Source organism: Zingiber officinale, chromosome 1B, assembly GCF_018446385.1.
Source record: "Zingiber officinale cultivar Zhangliang chromosome 1B, Zo_v1.1, whole genome shotgun sequence".
Lineage (NCBI taxonomy): Eukaryota > Viridiplantae > Streptophyta > Magnoliopsida > Zingiberales > Zingiberaceae > Zingiber > Zingiber officinale.
In genome coordinates this window covers 29,750,252-29,765,442 of record NC_055986.1, presented here as the reverse complement: position 1 = coordinate 29,765,442, position 15,191 = coordinate 29,750,252, and the positions used below count along the sequence as shown (strand labels likewise).

The 15,191-nt window shown below is 44.2% G+C and overlaps 1 protein-coding gene across 1 annotated transcript; it reads left to right on the top strand.

Annotated features, from left to right (window-relative positions):
- The first annotated feature begins 6,562 nt into the window (after positions 1 to 6,562).
- LOC122054361 (40S ribosomal protein S4-3-like) lies at positions 6,563 to 9,115 on the top strand. Its single transcript, XM_042616065.1, has 5 exons — positions 6,563 to 6,703; positions 7,503 to 7,580; positions 7,686 to 7,866; positions 7,971 to 8,068; positions 8,507 to 9,115. Exons 1-5 carry the CDS (start codon positions 6,701 to 6,703, stop codon positions 8,945 to 8,947), a joined length of 801 nt encoding a protein of 266 aa, XP_042471999.1. The 5' UTR covers positions 6,563 to 6,700; the 3' UTR covers positions 8,948 to 9,115.
- Positions 9,116 to 15,191: the final 6,076 nt, after the last annotated feature.

Sequence of the window (15,191 nt, the reverse complement as noted above, 5' to 3'; positions counted from 1 at the left end):
TTACCTCAAGGTCCTTAGAGATGTAGTAAGCATCTACTAAGGACGCCCATTCCGGAGTCCTCGGAAAGGCGTTGAGCGCATATCGGATGGAGTCTCGGTTCGTTACCGTTTCACCGAGATTCGTCAGTTGCGTGATCAGCTCTTTGATCCTTGCTTGGAGCTGCGCTACCTTCTCACCTTGGTTCATCCGGAGATTCGTCAACTGGTTCCGGAGGATGTCGCGTCTAGCTAGCTTCGCTTCGGATGTACCTTCGTGAAGCTCCAGGAATTTCTCCCAGAGATCTTTCGCGGAGTTGTAACTTCCGATCCGGCTTACCTCCTGAGGTGGCAGAATGCTGAGAAGGTTGAATTCCTTTTTTCCGTTGGCGACGAAGTCGGCTTGCTCCTTCTTGCTCCACGTGTTTTCTTCTTTGTCTTTAGGAGCTGCAAAACCATATTTCATAGTAATTAAAATGTCAAAATCTGTTTTAAAGAATACCTCCATTTTTCGCTTCCATGTCGCGAAATCTCCGTCGAACTTTGGGGGATGAATGTTCGCGTCGGCCATTGTTCTGATCTTTGTGCTTCAGATGGCGGTTAGTCCCTCTGAGGCTTGTTGGGCTCTGATACCACTTGTTGGTGCAGCGGGGACCGACAAGAGGGGGGTGAATTGCCTGCGAATGAAAACTTAACCCTCCTCAAGGCTTTTCAACTCAAAACTAAAAACAACACTTAATAAATAAACTAAATAATAGAAAGGAAATGAAACTCAGAGTTTTAACCTGGTTACAACCAAGAGGATTGTTAATCCAAGGCAATGAAAGGCGCAGTAAGAAAAACTCCTTCTGTGAAGGCGGAGAAGCCTTTTACACTTTGAGAGCACAGTAGTTGCTAAGACACTGAGAGTACAGAGTTGAATTGCGTTCAAATTCCTTGTTCTGTAAAGCTGCTCGAGACCCTCTTTATATAGGGGTTCTAGAGCTTATCGGATAACCTGATCTTCGGGATCAGGTTTTTGACTCGAGAGGGATCGGTCGACCGATCCCCAGGTTCGGTCGACCGAACCTGCTGTATCTTCCCAGGTTTCCATCCAAGGACAGTCTCTGTGGATCGAGCTTGGGTTCGGTCGACCGATCCTTTTGTTCGGTCGACCGATCGGCCAACGGTCTTCAGCTGAGTTGGCCCGATCAATCTGCTCGACTCGGTCTGTGGATAGACTTCGGTTCAGTCGACCGATCAACTCCCCAACGGTTGGCTGCTTGACGTGGCTTCTGACGTGTCACCAACAGCTGGCTTCGGATAAAGAAGGGTTCGGTCGACCGATCAAGGGGTTCGGTCGACCGAACCATTGACAAGTCGACTTCCAGTTGACTTGTTCTGGTTCGGCTCCTTGGGTGATTGCGGCCTACCGGAATAGGGCTCACCAAACTCAATTCTCGGCCTTCTCCTCGAGCAGGCTTCCGTCCGGCTTCTCGTCCCTCGAACGTCGCGTACGTTCTTCTCGCTCCACCGGAGTACTCTTCCGCAGCTCTTTCGTCCTTCGGACGCATTGAGCCCGTCGGCTCCCTTCCCGTGCCGTCCTTCTCGCTAGCTACGTCTTCCGCTCGACTTCGTGTGCTCCTAAGTTCCTGCACACTCAGACACAGGGGTCAGACAAAACGCAGGACCTAACCAACTTGGTTGATCACATCAAAATTACCACGGGGTCCAACATGGATGACTTTTGTACTCCTAGACCTAGGTTATGATTTTTAGATCCTTGTATTTCATTTGTGATTTTCTTAAGGATCCTTTCCATTTTATCAAGTTCTGATTTCAAGACTTGATTTTCCTTCCATAATTCCTCAACCTTAGATTTTTCACTAAAATCTTGATTTTTCCTTTTCTTAGGCATATGTTTAAAACCCTTAGAATTATTTCGTAGTTGGTTATCTACCTTCATAACCTTAGGTTGAGTGGTTTTAGCATGAAAAGCTACATGTTTTTCCTTAATGCTATCATGCTTCTTATTTTTGTGGTAAATAGTATTAAAATGATAAAAATTAGAACTAACATGCTTTTTACCATAATTTAAAGAGGTAGGCTCAATAAATGATACCTTGCGTTTTACCTTTGAAGCTCCCCCTTGATCCATGCTTCCTCCTTTAGCTTTGACCGCTTTCTTCCCCTTAGGATATTGATTCCGGTAATGTCCTTTTTGATGGCAAGAGAAGCACACAATGTGCTCCTTGCTCTTCTTTGTAGCGGGGGTGGTCTCCTTAGGCTTCTCCTTGCCCTTTAATGTCACTTGACCCTTCTTCTTTGCCAAGTTAGGGCACTTGCTTTTGTAGTGTCCATGTTCCCTACACTCAAAACATATGATATGATTTTTATTTTTAATTGAAATACTTATACCTTCACATGTAGGGATGACACTTGCTCCTCCTTTTGATGTTTCTTGATTTTTGGAGGATGCATTGTCTTCTTCTCCATTTGACCTGGATCTAGAAGATTCTCCTTCTTCTTGATCCGATGTCAACAAGGGTCGCTCCCCCTCAATCCTAGAGGTGGAGACTTCTTCATCTTCATCTTGTACATGGAACAAGGAGTATGCTCCCTCTTTATCCTTTTCGTTGCATTCCTTTGAAGATGAAGCTTCTTGGACTTCTTCTTCGGAAGTGGAGCATCTCTCAACTTCGGAGTCCTCTTGATTTTGATCCAATGAGTCACCCTCTTTGGATTCTTCTTGATCTGGTACAGTGGAGGGGATCTCATGAATCGTTGTCAATTTGCTCCAAAGCTCCTTGGCATCCTTGAATTCTCCAATTTGCTCCAAAATGTGGCTAGGCAATAGATTGACCAAAAGCTTGGTCACTTTATCATTCGCCTTGCTCCTTTGAATTTGTTCTTGGCTCCACTTGCTCCTCTTGAGAATTTTTCCCTTTGAACTTGTTGGAGCTTCGAAGCCTTCCATGAGAGCAAACCATTGCTCTATCTCCACCATCAAGAAATTTTTGATCCTTAATCTCCAAAGATCGAAGCTCATCATTGTGAATGGTGGAGGCACCCTCGTGTCGAATCCGAGTCCATCTCGGAATTCCATCTTGAAGTTGAGCTTCTTGAATTCTTTGACTTTGATGAATTTGCTTCAACTTCTTCACTCTCTAGCTTTGTTGCCCCTTCCGGCGATGATTCCGGTGAAGAGCAGCCTCGCTCATATACCACTTGTTGAGACCGAAATGTAGCTAGACGCCGTGAATAGATCTTCACGCTCGTTGTGCTCTTCGTTGCTTGTTTCTTCAAGATGATAACAGCGGAAAAGATACAAGAAACAAGAACAACGCTAACAAGAGGATTTACTTGGTACCCACCTCAACAAGAGGCAATTAATCCAAGGATTCACACACTCACGCACCCTCCACTATGAAAAATACTCCTTTATGGTAACTTCCGAAAGCGGAGAAGCCTTACAAGCTCTCAGTACAAGAAGAAAGGAAAGGGAAACAAAATACAATGAGATCTTACAAGTTTGCACAAGAAACCCTAACCCTAACTTCTTCCTTGCCTCTTGACTTGGACGTGCATCAGCATAAACCTCTAAGAATCTTCAAGAACTGACGATGAGAGCTGTGGAGAAGTGGCTGTGAAGTCGCTGTAGAGAAAGAATCGAAGTCGTGGAAGTTCTCTCTAGAGAAACGCTCGCCAACGGTTAAAAATCACGCCAACAGTCGAATCTCAATCGATTGGATTGCTCCTAATCGATTGGGGAGGCTTTGAATCGATCGTCCGATCGATCCAGATTGCCTCTGTGCTCCTGGAAATCGCCTGGATATATCAACCAATCGATCCAGGACTCATCGCACGAGAACCCACCTCTCAATCGATCGCTCGATCGATTGGAGGCTCCCAATCGATTGACTGATCGATTGGGAGGCTTTTTGTTCGCTCGACACTTCTCCCCAATCGATCCACTAATCGATTGGGAGAAGGCTTGTCGCGGGGACTCGCCCAATCGATCAGCCGATCGATTGGGCATGAGCCAATCGATCGGCTGATTGATCCAGCTCATGGTTTTTGCCCAAAATCAAGTCCAAAGTCCCCTAAATCAACATCCGGTCAACTATGACCTGTTGGTATATCATGCCTAGCATCCGGTCACCCTTGACCTGCCAGGACTCTCTCACCAAGTGTCTAGTCAATCCCTTTGACCCACTTGGACTTTTCTCCTCGTGCCAAGTGTCCGGTCATCCTTGACCCACTTAGACTTATCTCCACCAGGTGTCTGATCAACCTTGATCCACCTGGATTTCCCGTGCCTGGTTTCACTCACCAGGACTTCCCTTCTGCCTAGCTTCACTCACTAGGACTTCTCATCTGCCTGGCTTCACTCACCAGGACTTTCCTTCTGCCTAGCTTCACTCACTAGGACTTTCACCTGGTTTCACTCACTAGAATTTTTCATACTGCCTATCTTCACTCACTAGGTCTTTCACCTGACTTCACTCACTAGGATTTTCTTCTCTGGCTAACCTCCTAGTTAGGACTTTCACCTGACTTCACTCACCATGATTTTCTTCTCTGCCTAACCTCCTAGTTAGGATTTTCACCTGGCTTCACTCACCAGGATTTTCCAGTCAAGTATCCAATCAACCTTAACCTACTTGACTTTCCTTCACATCTGAACTAGTTTACCTTGACCAAAAAGGGAATTGTACCAACAATCTTCCTACATGCACAATTGCACCTACAATCTCCATGTATTGTCAAACATCAAAATCAAAACATAAAGATTCAACCTTAAGTCAACTCAAGCTTAGTCAACCTTGACCTAGGGATATTACACCAACCTCAATTCCTGATAATTACATCAGAGATATCACGTGTCATAGTTTGCGCTATCCACGGGACATTAATTCCTATTTTCTTTAACCCTTTCACGATTGGCGGAGCGTGAAATAATTACTGTTAATTAAATTAAAATTGTTAACAGCAATTTCAATAGGATTAATGCTGATGGATTTAATTAATTATATACAGTGACGCTGCTGTCAATTTTGACTACCGGAGTTATTTGATGCCTAGAGATATCAATAAACCTTGTAAATTATTAGTATGTATATTTTCTTTATTTTGACCATCAAGTGTCTCAATTTGTCTAAAAACTTTAAGAATACTTGATTAAATACTTTTTTAGCAAGTATATTCTGACTAATTACGGATTAGCTCGCTAATTACAGAAGGCTGCTTATTAAAAATAATAATAATAAAAAGAAAAGAGCAAACTTGGTGATTACATCAACGCGGAATTATGCGGTCCCACGCACATGGCGAAGCCGCGTCGCCAAATCCTGCCTTCAGCCAAAACCAATTGCCTTCCCTCATCTACATCTTTTTTTTTTTTTTTTTTTTTTTTTTTTTTTTTTTTTTTTTTTTTTACATCCAATTTATACCAATTAATTTTAAAAATAATCTATCAGATAGCAAGATAAATAAAAAAAAAACACTCCCAACAGATAATCGATCAGCCCAGCGATTTTAAATTAGCTTTCCTATACAATCTGCATTTTGCATGCCCCAACTTTCATCGTAGTGTATAATTAGCAATCAAATTACTTTCCACACCAGTAAGTTATTCAAAATTATTGTTAACGTGCAGCGTTAACTTATTAAAATATTAGCAAGCATTATTGAGATCAGAACATGGCCCAGAGTGGCCTGCATCTGATGCAAGGCCACGCATGGTGCGACCTAATGCTACACATGCGCCCGCGGACTCTTCCTGAGCCGAGCACTTGCTTGACTTTAGGTGTGTAATCTATCATAACCGAGTTGAGTCGAGTTGAACAGTTAAAGGTTTGTTGGCTGTTTGATTTGAGTTTTAATTTTTAAACTTAAATTGGGTTTGAAAACAAATTAAATTGACACAAATGATTTAAAATAACTCATTTAAAAATTAAACGAGTTTCGTTCCAACTCAACTTGTTAATATATCATTTTCAAATCGAGTTTTATTCGTTAGGGCTATTATAAAAAAAAAAATCTCATCTATATCTGCTTCATCTATTTTAGAGACGCTTAAAATTAAATTATACTACTCTTGAATTATTTTAATCAAAATAACTCCACCTTAAAATTACTTTAGTCAACTTTAAGCATTTCTAAATTTTTCTTCCTAGATATATTTTTCATACAACCATTTAGGTTGAAGTTGTTTTTTTTAGTCTAGGTATCGAACTCATAGATTATTAACATAAATCTGAAAATACACTCCACAGCTTGTCTTCACGTTAGAGAAAATATATGATTCGGCCTGTGAAAGTTTATATATTTCAAACAAAAATCAAATTGAAACAGGCAATTATGCTAAACTTGAAGCAGTTATAATCTAAAGTTATTCATGAAATTAAAAATAATTTTTCAAAAAGATTTAATATTATTTAAATAAAAGATAAATATTTTTAAATCTTATTTAAAAAATTAATGGCACGGCCAGTAGGCCGCCCCAAACCGGATCTGATGTCAGTTTGGGCCGACGCTAGACGGGCCTTGGCCTATTTACATTTCCTTTTTATGTCCAAATTCTGTTACGAGATTGACCGAGTAAGTCCAGAATGGTCATTTAACCCTAGGGTTCTCTCTAGGGTTCTCTCCTTCCTATTAAACAACGCGGCGCTGCGGTAAAGGAGGTGGCGAGGCGGGACTCGGAATAGTATTCAGGAGCTAGGAGCCGACATCCGCAACAATGGTTCGTTCTCTTCGTCGGTTTCAGATGCATCTCTTTCCTCTTGAGTTTTCTGATGAATGCTTGCTGTTTGTTTCGCTGATTTTTTTTTTTTTTGAATTCTTGATTCGTTATCCGTGAATCATGTCGCCTTAGGAAAGTTTTGTGTCCTGTGGATAGTGTTGAGTTTATCTGATTGATCATAGTTATTGCGTAGATGTTGTATCAGAGAATTTCTGGATGGTTCTTCATTTCCCTGTGGACAATCAACTCTTAGATGCCTTTTACTCCATCTGTTGAATCGATTCACTACAGAAAAAGGATCTTTGGTTATTTACTTCCTTTTTAAATGATTCGTTCTGTCAGGAGGCATGAAGTTTTTTTTCCCTTCAATCGTGTCTTAGTACTGAATCATTGGTGTTGGCATTCGGATCCAGAATTTATCCATCATCAGAACTTTAGAAAATGATATACTGGTTGATAATGAAATTTGAAACTGTTTCTTAGAGGTTCTTGTTTACCTATATTCAGTGGACTCTCGCAAACAATAATTTTGCGCCCTGATTTATAGTAACTTGTGTCATTGAAATATAAGAGGAACGTGGTGTTGAGATGTGATGATATGCTTGAGTTGCTATTTTATTTGGCTTGGGATCAAATTTTTGTGATAATGCTGAAGGTCCTTGTCCAAAATCATTATAAATGTAGGATTTTTTTTATCCCTTCGTGCATTCTCAGTGTTGATTGATTGTTGTGTAATTTCTAAAGGTTTCTATTTGAGTTTTGATCTTGCTTGGTTCTTGTTTCCTTTGGTTCTCTTCAGGCCAGGGGATTGAAGAAACATCTGAAACGGCTCAATGCCCCTAAGCATTGGATGTTAGACAAGCTTGGCGGGGCCTTTGTAAGTAAATCTTGCCTCTCGATGTTTTTTGTTTTATATATATATATATATATATATATATATATGAGTAATAGGTTTAACTAGTGACTTTTATTTCTTTACTAGGCTCCTAAGCCATCATCTGGCCCACATAAATCAAGGGAATGTTTGCCCTTGATACTTATTTTGAGAAACAAACTGAAATATGCTCTTGTATATCGGGAAGCGATTGCAATTTTGATGCAAGGCCATGTAATGGTTGATGGAAAGGTCAGAACTGACAAGACTTATCCAGCTGGTTTCATGGGTATGTGATCAATCTTCCTTTATGGGTTATAAACCTGTCTTCTTTGTGCTAAGTTTTATCCTGCAATGAAAAACTATCTATAACTACATGGTTTTATTTTGCAGATGTTGTGTCGATTCCCAAGAGTAACGAGAATTTTCGTCTCCTTTATGACACCAAAGGACGCTTCTGTCTCCACTCGATTAGGGATGAAGAGGCTAAGGTATCTGGACATTGTGCTTTTTTCCATTCATGAATACTTGTTGATCATCTTGCTATAAAATGCCGATGAATTTAAATACACATTATAATTGGCCAATCTGGACTTCTCATGAGCTCTTTCATGTTTTGCTACCTGTCTAACAATTCTTTTTGAATAGGTATAATAGTGCAATTGCTGTAGGTATAATAGTGCAATTGCTGTATTGTTTCGAATTTGCTAATGATACTTGGACTTGTAAAATTAGAGAGGATTGAGGGTTGATTTTGTTTACTTAATGCAAATAAGCTTAATGAATTGACCGGTACTATATGCAGGTAAAAATGTGATGATTAAGTATTAGTTGTTATATAGAAAACAATTAGTTGCTTAACTGATGTTGCTCATTTTGTATAAGAATTTGAACTTTTGGAGTACTAAAATCATGCATTTCCCATGAAGTTCAAACTTTGCAAGGTTAGATCCGTACGATTCGGACAGAAGGGCATTCCCTATCTGAACACTTATGATGGCCGCACTATTCGCTATCCAGACCCACTTATCAAGGCCAATGACACCATCAAGCTTGACTTGGAGACCACGAAGATCGTAGATTTCATCAAGTTTGATGTTGGAAATGTGGTCATGGTGACTGGTGGGCGAAATACTGGTCGCGTGGGGGTGATCAAGAACAGAGAGAAGCATAAGGGAAGCTTTGAGACCGTCCACATTCAAGATGCCACTGGGCATGAGTTTGCGACTCGTTTGGGCAATGTGTTCACCATCGGGAAAGGAACGAAGCCATGGCTATCTCTTCCCAAGGGCAAGGGCATCAAGCTAAACATTATCGAGGAGGCGAGAAAGCGTCTGGCACTTACTGCCGGCACTGCCGTCTCTGCTTAGTTTTCTTTTCTTCAATTATCTGAACGTCTGTTTGGGTACCCTGCTGCACCAAGTCCATCTTGACAACTTGAAGATTTTTTTTATTTTTTTTTACTTTGTATTGTAACTATGCTATCAAACATTCATCTGTTTCGATAATATGCAAGAGACTAGTTTATTTGTTAGGTATTTGATATAGTTAGATGATTTTCAGTTATTGCTATCAAATTTGGTATTAACATTTTGCATTTAGTGATTCTATTATTAATGATGAATAATTCCTTTATAAATGCTCATTTGTTTGCTCTAGCTGTTGTAACCATTCATCCACTCGTGTTCTTTGCATCTGTGTTTACTCTTTCATAAACTTTATTTGTCCATCACCTGCAATTTTCTCCTGAGCATCTAGAAATGATTTAGTAGGGTTTAAAAACAGATTGATAGTATATGTAATTAAGTATTACCTATAATAAAATTTAATAAAATTTATAAAATTATATTTAATAGCACTATAATCTATATCATATATATAATTTAGAATTAAGAGGGAAAGGATATCTGCAGATATTTAAAGTTAAAAAAATAATTGTGGGCGAAAATTGTGTGACTAATCTTCAAAATTATTCAAATTAAATAATTTGAATGGATTTTCTTGATTTTGTATTAGTAGTTAATATACTCTTATTATTATTATTATTATTATTATTATTATTATTATTATTATTATTATTGATCCTGAGTCGAGATAATGAATGTTGGGGGACGTGGTGCTCTTATTGATTGTGCGTGGACTTCGAGCTAGAGAGAGACCTACAATTACAACAACGTCAGTGTCGAGCCAGAATAACAGTGTGATTACAGTAAAGATTAGTATACCTCCGTTGAAGTTTGAGGTTCATTATATAGGGCTTCGGAGGTGCGCATGCACGCTCCTCGAGACGTGCACGTTTCTCAAAGTTTTTTTGAAAAGACATGTCAGGAAAGTGTTCCTGACAACATATCTTAACGACCCAAGCATATCTCTAACGTGACAGTGGAAGCTTCCGTCGTACGATCCACTACCTGACCATGCCGCCGACCATGTCGTTTGTCGATGGCACGCGCTCCCAGAAGGATATCACAAATCATCCTCTTGTCCGTTACTGGGCCGAGCGGGTGAGCTGTTCGGCCAACCATCAGTCGTCCGGACGCTATTGTTCTCGGGTCGACCAGGATGGTCGCTCGGCCAACTACCCATTGTCCGAGCTCTGCTTTGAATGTAATCTGCTCGGTCGTGGCTCCGCTGGGCTGGTTCCGAGGTACATCTGAGCGGGGCTGGCCGCTTGGCGTGTGCTCCCCAGACACTTCTCTGAGTGTCAGAAGCTCGGTATGTGACCGAGCTATGATGATGTTGGGTCGGACCTTCTCTATCTCGGTCGGGAGAGTGGGCCGACTGACTGGCCGATGGTACAGGGGCGTTGATCATCCTGACTCTGACCTTTGACCTCCACCGTGGCAATGACCATCCACTGGGTGGGCTCCTCATCACCGCATCACATGCCTCCTCCTCAAGTCTAGTCGAAGGAGGTTGCAAGTCCGACTGACTGGACAGAAGAAGTCTTGAGACTAATCGGTCGATCAGCCGTGATGCTGGGTGGACTCTGGTCAGTCTGTCGAAGAGCTTCGGTCGGCCATAGGACCGATCCTTGAAGCCGATTGGCGCTTCGCGTGTCTGTACTTGAGCTTTCTCCTTCGGCGTCTTCAAACACATGTGGTCAATGCTGACGTCATAAGAACCTCTTGGGAATTCGTGCAAATCACCCCCATTAAGGCTAAACACGCACCCATGCCGATTAATTGCGTTCATTAAATGTGGACCAATGGGGAAACACCACGTGTCACCGTCACAGTCGCCGCATGTCCAAAGCGACAGGCACTGATGTGACGTCTGGTGGTTTGAATTCTACGACTGGATCTGCGCTCCGATTCCCGTGACCTAGATCGGATGGCTCCGGTCGCCCGAGCCCAGAGTTTATAAAGCCGCAACGTCGGCTCCTTTCTCACTTTGCCTCTTCCGCGAAAGCTGCCAGCGATTCCTGTGCGACCTATGCTCTGGCAATCCTCTACATCTCATCGGCGACGACTTTCTCCTTCTGTAAGCTCTCTTCCTAAATCTTCCTTCCTATCTTTTTTCGTTTCCTGGTACTTCCAGTGTTTGCTTTGTGTTTTCTGCTCGCCTCTCTTCCCCTCGGACTCTTTTCCCTTCGTATTTTAACCATGACGAGCTCTTCACAACTATCAGACCTCGCTCCCGGTCTCTGGTACACTACCATGGAGACTATGTTTGATGCGGACGACGCCGAGAGCCTTAAAAACGCCTTTGAGCTCCCCTCTGATCACAAAATCATTCTGGCTTCTTCGTTCAATCGGCCCAATGACCCGTCGACAGACACCATATGTCTATTCCGAGACCAGTTTATGGTCGGTCTTCGCTTCCCTATCCACCCTTTCATCATTGAAGTCTGTAATTACTTCTGTGTTCCCCTTCCACAGCTCATACCAAATTCTTTTCGCTTGCTGTGCGGCGTCGTCGTGCTGTTTCGGCTGCACGACATTCCTTTGACCCCTCAAGCTTTCCACTACTTTTACTATCCCAAGCAGTTCAAAATGGGAACCTTCCTTTTTCAGCCTCGGGTCAGCTTAATATTTTTTTGACAAAATGTCCACTTCCAACAAACATTGGAAGGAGTATTTCTTCTTCATGCGACTCCCCGAACGGCCGAGCTTTCGAACACGCTGGCAGGTTGGACTACCACCTCAACCCAACCTGAAGAAGCATAAGAGCCGAGCGGACTATCTGCACGCAGTGTCCCTGATGGCTAGTCAAAGATATGACATCCATAAGCTGCTGCTGGAGGGTGTCATGTACATCTTCGGTCTGAGCCCGATCCGCACCAAGCTCCCGAGCGGCTTAGGTACGCCATTACCTGATCCTTTCTTTTGAGTCTAACTGATTTCTTTTCTGTCTCTTGCAGCCGATGTCATGATGCGAGCGCGGGTGGCTGGCTTCATAAAGCTTAAGGACGCCGAGGTTGAGGCGGCTGCCGCAAAAGAATTAGCGAGCCGAGGTCTAACACTGGTCGACTCTCATGAAGGCACGCTTGCCGAGAGCAGGGAGACATCCACTATGGGCGAGGGCGCTGCCGACCGGGCACCCACCATCGAAGCTGTGGGGGGCTACTCCCTACCCTTAAGTCGCAGCCTGCCGCCTGGACCGAGGGCTCCGGATCTTCGGGCGATGGCGAGCCTCTTATTAGGTGCAAGAGACGCCGAGTGGACCAGCCTTCCCGTTCCGCCACCTCGGCTGTGAGGGCCACCGAGCGGGTAGACACTTCATCTACTACGGCCATCCCAGCAACGACGGAGGCCACTTCTTCTGATCGGACACCATCCTTGGTCGAGCTGTCGCCAGAGACCCTCGCTGCACAACCAATTGCCTTTCTGCCCCTACCCGACGAAGGGTTTTGCGCTCCGGTATCCGCCCCGCGCCCACGACCCCACCTTCCGGCCAGATGGCCTCTTCCCAATCGGGCCCGAGCGGTCGACGATCCGTGATGGCGATCCTCCACCTGCCAACGAAGGATTATCTCGAGCCGAGCACCCAACCTCGCACTCCCGAGCACAAAATCCTCATCCGCAGGCCGCTTGCCGACATCTGGGAGGAAGCTCGAGCACGAGACGCTACGATGCCCCCCAGGGCCCTCGACAACAGTCACCTGCAAATGTCCACTGGGGTATGTATTTTACTATCCATTCAGGATTTACCTCCGATCGGTGTTAACATTTTTCCGTTCGCCTGTAGTACCAGGTGGAAAGCGTGGCCATGTGCCAATGACTCCCTTTTGTGGAGGACGAGCTGAAGAAGCTTAAAATCTCGAGCGACACATTATCCTCCCAAGGGTTGCCTATTACTGAGGTCGGCAAGCTGCAGGCCGATCTGGAGAAAGCCAACAAGCTCCTCGAGGCCGAGCGGCAGAAGACTACTGGCCAGGAAGTTATGCTGGGGCGGCTCAACACTCAGGTTAGCACTTTTGATAAGAAAATCGAGTCGGCCACGATGAGGAAGAACCGAGCTAGGGATGTAAACGAGCTGAATCGAGTCGAACAGTATTAGGCTCGAGCTCGGCTCGTTTAAGTTACATTCTGGCTCGAGCTCGGCTCGAGCTCGAATCGAACTTTTATTACAAGGCTCGAGCTCGACTCATTTTGAAATTATCAAGCTCGCGAACAGTTCGAGCTCGGCTCGTTATTAGCTCAATTATCATAGTTAATGAGCCTAATTCGTTAAGCGAGCTCCGGCACATTTTCGGGCTCATTTTAGAACTCGTTTTTTTGGCTCGTTTTAAAGCTCGTTTTAGAACTCGTTTTTTAGCTCGTTTTTAGCTCATTTTTTGGCTCAATTTAAGGCTCCTTTTTTGGCTCGTGAGCCTACAAACGAACATGTTCGCGAGCTCACGAGCCGAATATTCTTAAGCTCAAGCTCGACTCGATAAAACTGTCGAGCTCGAAATCGAGCTCGAGCTCGGCTAGATAAGATAAACGAACGAACTCGAACAAGTTTTTTATCGAACCGAGCTCCGAATAACTCGCGAACCATTTGGTTCATTTCCATCCCTAAACCGAGCCATCACCGATCTGAAGCTGAAAAATTAGGAGGCTCAGAATCTCGCCCAGAAGCTCAAGGAAACTGAAGACTTCCTGGTCGTCGAGCGGATCTGCCGCTCGGCTGAAGAGGCTTCTTTACGAGGGGAGCTGACAGCTGCTGAAGATGCTTTGGAGGCCTCCCGCTTGGCACTAGCGACGTATCAAGAAGGTGAACCGGGCATGCTTGAAACGCTGAAGCAGGCCTTCCTTCGCTCGGACAAATTCACTAATAAGGTCGTCCAGTGGATCGTTCGGATCTTTGAGTTTGCTATTGACGGGATGCTCCAGCAGCTCAAGGTGGACGACCATCTTCCCACCGTGCTGACGGACAACGTTATCAATCGCAGCAAGTTGAACGACTCGTTGCCTAATAACGTTTTCGATTACCTAGAGTGAGGTTGAGCGTTTGTCTTGTAAAAGAATCTATTTTTGAATGGAAGCCCGCCCGCTCGACGGTGCACCAATTTTTTTTGCAATGAATGTTCACTTGTTAGGTGGTGCTTGCCTTTTTACAATTCTTCTTGCACGATTGCCCTTAACCGTCTATGGTGTTTGTGCGTATCACTCCGAACGGACAACACCTTCGAGGACGCTTGCCTGAGCGACGTTTATGCGGTTAGCGACTTGGCTCAAGTGCCATTGAAGGAATTTGAGGAAGGTTTATAGCTTCTCCTGTTGCTCGATGATTTGACATGACTTGAGTTTAAGGTCATCGCTCGACCGCCGATGGAGACAAGCGTTTAACATCACCACTCGACGATTTAACGAAGTCATGGATTTAAGGTCGCCGCTTGACCGTTGATGGAGACACGCGTTTAATGTCACCACTCGACGATTTGACGAAGTTATGGATTTTAGGTCGCCACTCGACCGTCGATGGAGACACGCATTTAACGTCGTCGCTCGACGATTTGACGAAGTCATGGGTTTAAGGTCGTCGCTCGACCGTCGATGGAGACACGCGTTTAACGTCGCCGCTCGACGAAGTCATGGATTTACGGTCGCCGCTCGACCGTCAATGGAGACACGCGTTTAGCGTCGCCGCTCGACGATTTGACGAAGTCATGGGTTATTGTCGCCGCTCGACCGTCGATGGAGACACGCGTTTAACGTCGTCGCTCGACGATTTGACGAAGTCATGGATTTAAGGCCACTGCTCGACCGTCGATGGAGACGCGTTTAACGTCGCCGCTCGACGATTTGAGTTTAAGGTCGCCGCTCGATCGTCAATGGAGACACGTGTTTAACGTTGCCCACTCGACGATTTTACGAAGTCATGGGTTTAAAGTCACCACTCGATCGTCGATGGAGACACGCGTTTAACGTCGTCGCTCGACGATTTGATGAAGTCATGGGTTTAAGGTCGCCGCTCGACTGTCGATGGAGACACGCGTTTAACGTCGCCGCTCGACGATCTTCCATGCCGCTCGACACAAAGCTTTAAAACCCTTTATTTTTTTACTTTTGCCCTGTATACCAAAAGTACAGGATGCAAAGACATTAACTATTACAAGACGCACCTCTCACCTGAATCGGTAAGATTGGAGATAGTTCGCGCTCCACGGCCGCTCTAGTCGTCGTC

Bases quoted from the DNA above. Each gene is read 5' to 3' on its own strand.
- LOC122054361 (XM_042616065.1), top strand. The intron at 7,581-7,685 runs GTAAGTAAATCT...TTTCTTTACTAG, and splicing joins ACAAGCTTGGCGGGGCCTTT to GCTCCTAAGCCATCATCTGG. The intron at 7,867-7,970 runs GTATGTGATCAA...TTTATTTTGCAG, and splicing joins TTATCCAGCTGGTTTCATGG to ATGTTGTGTCGATTCCCAAG.